The sequence below is a fragment of the Echinops telfairi genome, unplaced genomic scaffold (assembly GCF_000313985.2).
Source record: "Echinops telfairi isolate 266 unplaced genomic scaffold, ASM31398v2 ScPeMD7_3533;HRSCAF=4204_0, whole genome shotgun sequence".
NCBI classification, from domain to species: Eukaryota; Metazoa; Chordata; class Mammalia; order Afrosoricida; family Tenrecidae; genus Echinops; species Echinops telfairi.
In genome coordinates, this window is record NW_022107431.1 from 37939025 (window position 1) to 37950652 (window position 11628).

At 44.7% G+C, this 11628-nt stretch overlaps 1 protein-coding gene across 1 annotated transcript in view; it reads left to right on the forward strand.

The window, feature by feature from the left end:
• The first annotated feature begins 384 nt into the window (after positions 1-384).
• VNN2 (vanin 2) overlaps positions 385-11628 on the forward strand; it is a 20540-nt gene continuing 9296 nt past the window's right edge. Inside the window, exons 1-6 of the mRNA XM_004702162.2 lie at positions 385-627; positions 963-1093; positions 3023-3215; positions 5884-6172; positions 8070-8443; positions 10474-10644. Of these exons, the coding sequence (XP_004702219.1) occupies positions 415-627; positions 963-1093; positions 3023-3215; positions 5884-6172; positions 8070-8443; positions 10474-10644 (1371 nt within the window). The 5' untranslated portion in view covers positions 385-414. The remainder of the gene's footprint in view (positions 628-962; positions 1094-3022; positions 3216-5883; positions 6173-8069; positions 8444-10473; positions 10645-11628) is intronic.

Genomic DNA, 11628 nt, shown 5'->3' on the forward strand with positions numbered 1-11628 from the left:
TTATAGACAAGCAGTAGTGGTTACAGTTGGGCTGCTAACTGCAATGTCAGCAGTTTGAAATCACCAGTCACTACTAGGGAGGGAAAACCAAGGGCCTGGGCTAGGGGTGGGGTGGCTTTCTACGCTGTAAAAGAGCTATAGTGCCCCAAACTCACAAGGTCATTCCGTTCTACCCTGCCCTTGTGGATCACCATGAGTCAACATCCATTCGAAAGGGTTCAGTGAGTTTGGTTTTGAGTTTTCAGTGATAAATGCAGAAACAGCTACATCCGTTTTCATTAGCCGGCAGTGCTATTTATAAACAGTTACATCAAAGTCCAGTAGTTGGCAGTATAAGTAGTTATATAATACACCCTCCTCTATAAAGACTTCAAGGGTGTAACTTTCACTTTCAGATACTACTAGATCTTGGCCATGACTGCTGCTTCTTTCCAAACCTCCGCAGCAGTGTTTGCCCTACTTACCCTGCATGTGGGTGCCCTGAATACTTTCACAGCCGCGGTGTACGAACATGCCGTCATACTGCCAAATAAAACACTGACACCGGTTTCTCAGCAAGATGCCTTGGCCCTGATGAACAAGAATATAGATATCCTGGAGGAAGTTATTAAGCAGGCAGCTGAGCAGGTATTCTTTTATTTCTGCTGGTTAGAAATTACGGGTGGCGCGAGGGGGTGGGGGGCGGGCCGGGGACTCAGAGCTGGTACAAGCTTGTTGCCGTGTGCTGTCTAGTCAAGCTTGGCTCCCAGCGATGCTGTGGAAATGGAGAACAGCTTCCTAGAGTTTCTTAGGCTGAAATCTTTATGGGAGCAGGTTGCCCGGGACTTTTCTTCTGGGAAACAACTGATAAGATCAAAGCGCGAGCCTGCCACCAAGCATGGGACCACTGCATCACAGGTTTGTGGTGAATTAGCTAGGTTGTGCCTGGAGGAATCATTGTGATTTGATTCGTTTTTGAACAGGGCGCTCAAATCATTGTGACTCCTGAAGATGCTCTCTATGGATGGGAATTTGGATGGGAAACTGTCTTCCCTTTTTTGGAGGATGTCCCAGCCCCTGAGGTGGACTGGATTCCATGCCGAGACCCTCACAGGTATGGTAGCGCTCTTTGAGTTAAGGGTTGTGAGTGCCTAAACCGCGTGTTCACCAAAGCAGAAGGGTGCGGCTGCGTTGCCAGGCATGTAGGTTGTCAGCGTGGACCGGACGGCAGGGACTTTAAGAGTTGCCTATTGTGATAGATAGATTAGTCTGACATTTCATTAGCTGCAAAAGGAAACCTTCTGTGAGTTAATATCTTTAATATTAAATACCATGTAGTAGCCTTCTGTGATTTAATATCTTTATTACGCTTGGGGAAGTAAGTGAACAGATTATTCAGAGGAAAGGGGTTTGTGAGTGGAATGGGGTTCAGTTCTGAAATGGAGAAGAGGAGGAACCAGCAAAGGAGGGAGAGCTAAGCAGCCTGTGAGTAGGAGAAACCCCATGGGTAACTTTTGACCCCTTCAGTAAACCAAGAAACCAAGGTCACAGCCACGGAGTGGATGCTGACTCAGAGCCACCCTACGGGGCAGGACAGAAGTGCCCCTGTGAATGGCCGAGACTGTAACTCTTTCCTGAGTAACCAGCCACATCTCTCTCTCAGAGCACCTAGTGGTTTCTCATTGCCGACCATATGGTCAGCAGCCCAGTGTGCAACCACTCCAGTGACAGGGTTCTTTCAGACTCCTTAGCTATCACCAGTTCATAACCTACTGTTGACTAGGAACCTTACTGGTTACAAAAATGGTCAACGACACACACTCTGTAGAGATACTATTTCTGGCACTCACGAAAATAGTTGCAATTTCAATAGGAGATACAACGAATCTCACAAAAAATGCAAGGCTCGCACACTCGCTGCTGTAACTGCAGTGAGAGCTTCAGAAGTCTTTTTTCTTCGTTTATAGTTGTTCTTACTAAAAACAACAACAAACCCCACAGCTGTTCCGTCCATTCTGATTCAGAGGGACCCTCTGTGGGAATTTTGAGACTATAAATCTTTCTTGGGAAGAAATACCCCTTTTTCACTTCCTTGGGGAGACTGCTGGGTTTGAACAACCAAACTTGAGGTTAGCAGCCCAACGCTTAGTCAACACCGCCACCAGGGCTCCACCACTGTTTTCATGCTGGATTCATTTATGTCAAAATGGTGGGCAGTCACCGTTGCAAGCCTCAACCTGTGGTCCATGATGAAGCAATTCAAGTTTTCTTGTTTTTCTTGTAACACCACGCTGACTTTCTCTGCCTCTGGAGAGCACCTCCAGCATCAGCAGTGGTATTTCACGTGAGTCCCATGATGGTATCCAAGGACGATGGTCTTGCAGTACACATGATGACAAACACGTGAGAGTGGCAAGAGATTCCTTGCCACTATAAGACGGAATGTACTGGGGAGATGAACAGTTCACGGCGAGATGACTAGCTCCATGCAGGGTTAAAAAATAAAAATCTGCAAATAAGTGGGCCTATGTAGTTCAAACTGGGTTGTTCAAGGATCAACTGTATTTAATTGAATTTACTTTATTTGTGTTAAGTTACATTAACTTGTTTATATTAATTGATGGGATTTTATCGATGTCATTGAATTTATTTTTTATGTTACTGAGTTAGATTTCAGTGTAGCTTTTAAATATAATTTTCTTGTTTTGCAGTTGTTACTTAATTGGATTAATTGATTTTGTTTAATCTTCCTGCCCTACATGCTATTTAGTTTAATTATTTTATTGAGAAAAGGGCGAGGAGAGCATGTGTCTGTGTGCCTCCCTCCTTCAGTAGAGCAGAGGCAATTGCTGATGTAGGCAAGTGAATAATGATTTTCTGGAGTTATCCCTATGGGATTTAACCTGTGGCTTTCCCATGTGATTTTTTTTTTAATGAGTCATTTTGACATCAAATTTAGTTACACTAAGGCTCAAAGATTTCTTGTCCGAAGTGATGAAAATAGTCTTTGAAATTGAAATGCCTATATTAAAACTTGATTTAGATTTGGTCACACACCAGTACAAACAAGACTCAGTTGCATGGCCAAGAACAACTCTATCTATGTCGTGGCAAATATTGGGGACAAAAAGAAGTGTAACTCCCAGGACTCCACCTGCCCTTCCACTGGCTATTTTCAGTACAATACCAATGTGGTGTACAACGCGGAGGGGAAACTGGTGGCTCGTTATCATAAGGTAAGACATGAAGCTCTCGATCTCAGCCATGTCGTTCTCTAATTGTTCACTCTTGGTTTCTTTAGTCCCTGATTCAAGACGTTTCCAGATTTGTTAGAATATTGCAATATGTACATGTTACATGATTTTTTTTAAGTAACAAACCACAAAAAGAGTTTTGAAATCACTGGTGCAAAAATAAATACTAAGAACATTTGTGTGATTTGATAGCCAGGAAATTAACCTAAGTAAAACACATTCATCCAATGTTGAAAGCATCTTTATATCATTTCCATATTAGTTTCTAGATTGAGGTCATCATAGCGTCCTCTCTTCTTTCTAATAAAAGGATTTATGTGATTACTTATAAAAATAATGATCTCAATGAAGGACCATTTCAACACCTTTCTAATAGGCTATGTATGCATTATATTTCACCTTGATTTCCCTCCCCAAAATAATTTTATTATTTTCATAAAGATTTCTAGAAACATCTTGCTTTTAGGTGCTGGAAAGTTCGTGGCAGCTCATACTGGCCCTATGTGACAAAGCAGAACTAACTCCTCTAGCGGTTTCCAGACTGGAATATTGAAAGGGGCAGATTGGCAGTTCTTTTTCTCATGGAACTGTTGGATGTGTTTTTGACAATTTCTTTTCCTTTACGAAAAGTCAAAGAGCATTGCTACAAAATTATAGAGACCTTTATTAAACAAAAATTTCAAAAGTGAAGTTATGGTTTCTCAACATAAGCTCCAACTAGGTCTATTTACTTCTGAAGGCTGTATTTCCAACTCCAATTCATGCCCTGTCAAAATGGCAGTTTGGGCATCGTGTTCCTTTTCAATGTTTTTTGAGCTTTGGGAACAAAAAGAACTCTGACTGGGCAAGATCAGGGCTGTAGGGAGGATGGAGCGAGGCTTTCCAATGAAATCCTCACAGTACAAAGAACGAGTGGGTGTGTTGTCATGATGGAAGAATATCCCTTGGGACAAATTTTCTGGCTTTTCTTCTCACCAATGTAGTTTTTCCACTTTCTTCCAATCCACTCTTACCCCAATAAGCCCCTGTCGTCATCCTGTGTCCTCTGAGAAAATGTATCAGGATGATAGAGCTTTGGAATCTTCCCAAAATGTTGCTGACTTCCTTGTCTTAAATTTAACTGGCCCACAGATGCCTTCAGAAGCCATTGTTTTGGCTGGACTTTAAAATAAAAGGCATCCTTAAAAGCAGATGAAAACAAATGTATTACCAAGAGAACTTAACTACAGCTATTCCCTGATCACAGAGTCATGTTTAAAACGATTTTGTCTGGATTAAACCTATACATGTAGGAACTGGAACACTAGGTGCAATTTTTTTAACGTATTCTCTTATATAGATTTTCATGTTCTCCTTCAAATCACTAATACAAGGAGTAAAATGGCAATTCTTCCATCAGTTCATTTGCAAGGGTGAATGTAAGCTGCTCTGTAAGTGCTGACCCAGGGAGCACAGTTAGTTAATCCAGTTGTAGCTGTGTCGACTGCCAACTCCTGGCGACCGCCTGGGTGCAGAGCAGGACTGGTCCAGAGGGTTTTCAACGCTGTGCTCTCTCAGAAGCAGAAGGTCAGGCCTTGCTTTCAAAGTGCTCCTGGGGTGCATTTGAACCACCAACCCTCCAATCAGTGGTCGATGCATCAACCATGTGTCCTGTCCAGGGGCTCCAGGGAAATTGAAGTATCCAGCCTCAAGTAAACTGCAGGATGGCACAGTGCACTCTAACAGTTAGGGGTCAGTGAGCCAGCTGGGGCTGTCCAAAGTTTGGGGCATGTGTCTCATTTCCCCTCAGGGTTCCATGGGGACCATTTGTGACTCTTTACTTTGGACACATGATGGCAAGAGTATCTGGGTCATGAATATCTTCTATACTTTAGACCAGTAGTTCTCAACCTTCCTAATACCCTGACCCTTTAATACAGTTCCTCATGTTGTGGTGACTCCGTATGTGGGTGTATCTGCATGTAGGCAGACCCCCTGGAGACAGAGGAGCGGTGTCTCAGTTCCCAAGATCATCGAAAATATGGTCTTAGGTGACCCCTGTGAAAGGGTCAGTCAAACCCCAGGTTGACAACAGCTGCTTTAGACAATATATATAGAAATTCTAATGGTCTTTGCCCCATTCCTCAGTATTTCCTTCTATGGTGACTATTTTATGAAGCTATTGAACCTGACTATGATATTAGGTTAGACTAGTTCTTCAGGATTTTCCTAGAATGAATCAGAGAGAATTAGAGAATATACCCTTCTGTAATAGGAAATTCGACATCTAAGTTTACTTTGGTATGCTACAAAGAGGGACATGGCAACTGTCATTTATCTTATGACCCCTTTATTGTTTCTAGTATCAGGAATCTTCCACGGCTCCCTCTTCAAGAAGCTGATACTCTTTGGCATGCATGGGCAAGTCTTTGGCTCCTAATTGAGAGAAACAGAGCGAGAGAGAGATTGCTATAGATACATGTGGATAATAGTTCCTACTTGTTTTCTTGGAAATCTGCTCCCAGTCTTTGGATTCATTCATCTCCAATGATGGTACTCTCCTGGTGTGATCTTGCCTAAAGCCAAGCCTATAACTAGCTTTACAAAGTTATGAGTCATTTCGTTAATAAAAAAACGTTTTACTTGTATTTCCCCCTCTGTTTTATTATAGCACCACCTCTACGGTGAGTTTCAATTTAATGCCACTAGAAAGCCAGAAGTGGTGACATTCGACACCACCTTTGGAAAGTTTGGTATTTTCACCTGCTTTGATATACTCTTCCGTGAGCCTGCTGTGCGACTGGTGGAAGAGTCCCAAGTCGACACCATATTGTTCCCAACAGCTTGGATGAATAGCTTACCCTTTCTGACAGCTATTGAATTTCATTCAGCTTGGGCAATGCAAATGAGAGTGAATCTTCTTGCTGCTAACCTACATCATACCAGTAAAAGGATGACAGGTAATTCAAAACAGGGTGATAGTCGAAGCTTCTAAGAGGGGTTTTCAAAAAGTTCATGGAAAAATTCCATGATATCTTCCCTCCATTTTCCCAAGAACTTTTTGAAGTTCTTTCTAAATGTTATAACCCGTCTTAACTGTTTGCCTTTTGGTTGGGTTTTGTCCCTGTTCGTCACCTTCTTATCCCCAATCTCAAAACTGAAGTTTGATTATAAAAACGATGGTTGTGCTCAGGAGTCCATGTGAATTATGTTGTTTAAATTTATGGCTAACTCTATGGGATGGGTGTTACCATCTCCTTTTTATAAATTAGCAAACTGAACCAATTACAAGAACCTAAGTATTGCCTCCGCCCTGGGGGATGAACAACAGAGAAGAGGGTGGAGGGAAACATCAGACAGGGTAACTTATGACAAAACTATAATAATTTATGAACTATGAAGGGTTCATGAGGGAGTGGGGAGTGGGGAGGGAGGGGGAAAATGAGCAACTGATATTAGGGGCTAGAGTGGGAGGCAAATGTTTTGAGAATGATGAAGGCAACAAATGTGCATATGTGCTTGACACAATGGATGTATGTATGGATTGTGATGAGAATTGTATGAGCCCCCAATAAAATAATTTTTAAAAAATTAGCAAACTGAGTCACAGAAAATACAGGTCATTTGCCAAAGGCTATCAGGCCGCAAATGGCAAAGCAGAGCTGAACAGAGATGTCTCAGAAACACAATCGGAGGAGGCTTCAAAAAGTTTGTGGAAAATTCTATCTTTTCATCCCGTTTTTGGATGAATTGTTTGAAGCACCCTTCATATTATAGTAGCAAAGGAGGAGGAAGTGTGTTTTTGATCTATTCTTGTGTAATACATTGGCCTAACACTTAGTGGCTTAAAACAACAAGCCTTGTTTATCTTACAGTTTCTGCTGGTCAAGAATTTGGAAGGGGTGTGGCAGAGCAGAGGTATCCTGGTGGTGTAGTGGGTACATGGGCTTTCTACTCAGACAACCACACAGGCAGTTCGATTCTGACCTGCCAAACAGGACCACTATGCGTCGGCGTCGACTCCATGGCAGGGAGTGAGAGATGCTGGGTGGTCCTAGCTCAGGTTGTCTCCTGATGAAGTTGTAGGCATTTGGAAGGTGGGCCTGGTGTTACCTGAAAGTTGGGCCTGCAGGATCTGCTGTGAGGAGGGCTTACCCAGAGGGTTATTGGCAGGGGCCTCAGATCCTCAGGGACTGCTTGTAGGTGGTCGGTTTCTCAACATTTGGTTTTTCCCTACAGCTGTGTGATCTAGCTTGAAGACATGCCAACTGACTTCCTGTTCCTCACATGGTGGTGATGCCCCAAAACATAAATTTATTTTTGTTGCTACTTCATAACTGTAATTTTGCTCCTGTTATGAATCTGGTGACCCCTGTGAAAGTGAAAGGGTCGTTCAACCCCCAAAGGGGTCGTGACCCACATGTTGAGAACCACTGCAAGGAATTTTAGAGGGAGGGAGGGGGGAGAAGAGAGAGAAAACCTTTTAGGATCTGGTCACTCACTGTTACTTCCATCACACTCAAGGAGACCCACATTTTGGTGAGAGGAATGTTGAAACATCTGGGACATTTTTGAAGGCCACCACAGTGGGGAACAACAGAGAAGCTTCCATTATTTCCCCCTACCTTTCAGGAAACCCTGACTGTGAAGATTTTTATAGTGACCTTCATTTCTGTGATGTTAGTAAAACAACCCTGTTGTTGTTAAAGTTATTTAAAATGAGACCATCCATCGTTGAGTGTCTTCCAACAGAATGTCATTAGATGGTCTGTTGCCATCTCCTTGTGACCAATGTCCTTGATGTGGTAATATTCCCAACTCTGATGGTTGCTTGGCTGTCTCTTCCTCCATCCACAGGGAGTGGCATCTATGGCCCGAAGGGCCCCAGCGTGTATCACTATGATATGGAAACGGCATCGGGACAGCTCCTCCTCTCCCAGGTGGACTCCCACCCCCGGCGCTCCCCTGACTACCCCGCAGCTGTCGACTGGGACGCCTATGCCAGGAGCATCAAACCATTCCCAACACAGAAGCATGCCTTTGGGGGCAACGTTCACGCTGACCAGTTCAACTTCACCGAGCTGTATGAACGTGCAGGAAACCTTACTGTCTGCCAGAAAGAGCTCTGCTGTCATTTAAGCTACAGAATGTTAGGAAAAGAAGAGAGTGAAGTCTATGTTCTAGGAGCTTTCACGGGACTCCACGGGAAAAGGGCGAAAGAGTACTGGCAGGTAAGACCAACTCAGGTGACAGAACTTGTTAGTGGGCTCGAGGGTTAAATTTTCATATCCAGCCCAGAGTACCAAGAGGTAGGTTTCGCTTCTTAATATGAGTGCATGTGTTGACAATGTTACACACAGACATACGCTATGTGCACACAGAGATATTCTGCGATGAATCAAATGTCATTGGTGATGGGAATCAGCATAACCTGATTGCTTGCTTTAAGCACTTTTTTTATTTTCCAAAATTAACCTGACCATGGGTTGCATCTCAGTAAGAAGGCATCCTTAACGAGCTTTACTGATACATCTGTACATCAATAATGTTCATTTTTCAAACTCAAAATAAGTAGCAATGTCAGTGTAAAATGACAAACGTCCTATATAGTGCTGATTATGAATTTGTGCTTTATGGTGGATTTTCTGTGGTTACTTCTGAAAGAGAGAGAGAGAGAGAGAAAGGGAGAGAGGGAGAACGAGGGAACCCAGGTCACCTTTTAGGAGGGAGTGAACCTTTTAATCATCCACTTGACTTCAGTACCACTGTCGCCCAAAGTGTCATCATTGGATATGCAAATTAATGGCTTCACTCTAAATGTATCTGTGAATTTGCTTCTCAAATCATTTGTCATTTTCAATAAAGCAGGTAAATATGAGAAACATGGTCCAAATTCCCTTATCAAAAGGTGAAAGCAAATCATCACCTTGCCGAATAAAAATCTCTAGAGGTAGTAACTGGATCACTAAATACCTAGGGACAGGGTAGGGGGCAGGTTTGGGGTGGGGAGGAAACCGGGCGCCAACAACAAGGATCATGAGAAGAAATGCTCTGAAATTGATTGTGTTAGGTTTCTGGGGTGGTTTGCCTTGGTTCTTGCTTCTCAATGCTCAAAGAATTCACGCGGCAAAAGCACTTTTGTATCCGAGTAACTTTATGAGGGAAAGAACCCGGTGGCTGTCCCTCCCATGCCTGAAAAGGCCCCCATAAAGGAGGTTTGAAGGACATCAGGCAACCTTTTGAACACCTATGAAGCCCCCAAATTGAGCATGCTCATACTCAAGCCCTGAGCCAGGTGAGAGGTACACCTGGGTGCCCAAATACTAGGCCCAGGCTCATGACATCATCCAGGTGGGCTTAACTGAGCCAATGAGGGCAACCAGTACCATCACCCACACCTCCCCAGCCCAAGGTTTGGAATATTGTGGCTGTGGGAAGGCTGCTCTCTTTTACCTTGCTCTGGTCTTGTGGCAGGTCAGAGGGTGGGGGTGCACCTGCTCCGCCCAGGAGTGCCCCCTCAGGACAGCACCGGGCCTACTCAGGGCCTGCTGGGCCCTTTCCACAGCCTCTTGGTGCACATGCTCTTAGCCTCTAGGGTTCTTGGGCTTCTGGCCTCCCAGATACCCCCCAGGTCCACACGCGTGGGTGCTCTTGAGCACATGTTCATGCCCAGTTGTGAACATCAGCATGGCTTCCATGTGGCTTGACACACTTCCCAGACTTGGCATGTATCCTTTTGAGAAGGTAACACCAGAAACTTTTCCTGTCCTTCAAAACAGCCCACTCAGATCCCAAAACGTTGTTTCAGCGTGCAAACCAAAGAACCGAGGCCTAACCCACTCCAGAAACGTAACAGTCTCAGGTAATAGAGTCTCAGACAGTAAGCACATGCTATCTCAGGAACATGTGCAAGGCCGGGGCCGTGGGAAAGTTCGCCACTGGAAAAGGCTGTTTCTGGGGAGCAGGGAACAACACCTGGAAGGAGCACTAGAACAGGAGCTGAAACCAGAGCAAGAAATCCCAAGAGAGTGCACCTGTGTGATGCTATGTCGCTGGTGCCAAGAGTTGTGTGTAAGCCTAGGTGTCTAATTAGTGTGCCTGATTTCTTTCCAACCCCTTTAGTATTCCACTGCCAGCCGATTTCCACCAGCACAGCATTTGGAGGAAACCCCCCACTTTGTCCCTAATCTAGCTACCTTTCGATTGCACACATGACGACATCATTAACGTCTCTGACATTGTCCCTATCTGTTCTGCATAGGTCTGCACGTTGCTGAAATGCAAAACGACTATCTTGACATCTTGTGGAGAGGTGGTAGAAACTGCTTCTACAAGATTTGAAATGTTCTCTCTAAGTGGCACCTTCGAAACCGAGTATGTTTATCCCGAAGTGTTACTTAGTAAAATTCAGCTGTCACCTGGAAAATTTGAGGTAGGAGAATTTTGGTTGTTTTTTGGGGGGGCGGGGGGTGGGGTGGGGGTATGTCCATTTTATTTGTTCTCTGAAAGCAAGTAAAACTGGGGACGATGTCTGCATCTTTGCCCTCAACGTTTGCGGTGTACAAATCTCACTCAAAGCGCCCTAGCCCTGTGGGGCCCGCGCCCCGGGCACCCCTCGTGAATCCCTCCCGGCCTCGGGCCTGCTCCCTCAGACAGCCCTCGGAAAGGGGCAGAGGCCCGGGGGCTGGCTGCGGTCCAGAGGTGGCCTGCGCCCTCAGCCCCCACCCTCCCCACGTTCCCAGGGAGGGTCACAGCCAGTGCTGGAGCAGGGGGAGAGGGGGATGGGAGGAAAACCCCCAACTGCGCGGCAGGAAGAGGGAGGCTCAGCTGTGGGGAGGGGGCAGGGAGAATGAAAGGACCCATGACGTAGGCAAATTCTTCGGCCAGAAGTGCCCCACCACCTCCACCCACCCGTTTCCTGTTTGTGGAGCTGCTGGGGCCTGAGGAGGAGGGGTCAGCAGTTTACCCACCCTGTCTACCGCTAGCGACTAGGCATTGTCATTGACCTGTCCCTAAAAATAAACTTTTTTTTTTTTTTGCTCTCATGATGTCTGAGACTTCAATGGTATGTCCTGTTTCCAGTTCTCTTGGTTGTTGTTAGAGCTTGGGTTGTTTATTGCAGACTCGGATCCTTGACATTTGCCAAATTCCTCCAATAACCTTTTTTTTTTGGTGGAGGGGGTGGACAAAAGTTTCATTTTGTTTACAGTTAAAGACATCTATTATCTTAAAATAAAAATAATGTCCCCCCAAAGAAACACACACAGCTTTCTCCGGCTTGGAAGAGCTCATTCCTTGAGCCTGTGTTTAAAAAGAAAAGTTTTTTTGAAACTAGCTTGTGTCACAAAAGAAGAAACTAAGTCCATTTCACTTAGACTTTTCCCCCTTGTCTAACCACTCAGCCTGTTGTTGGGCT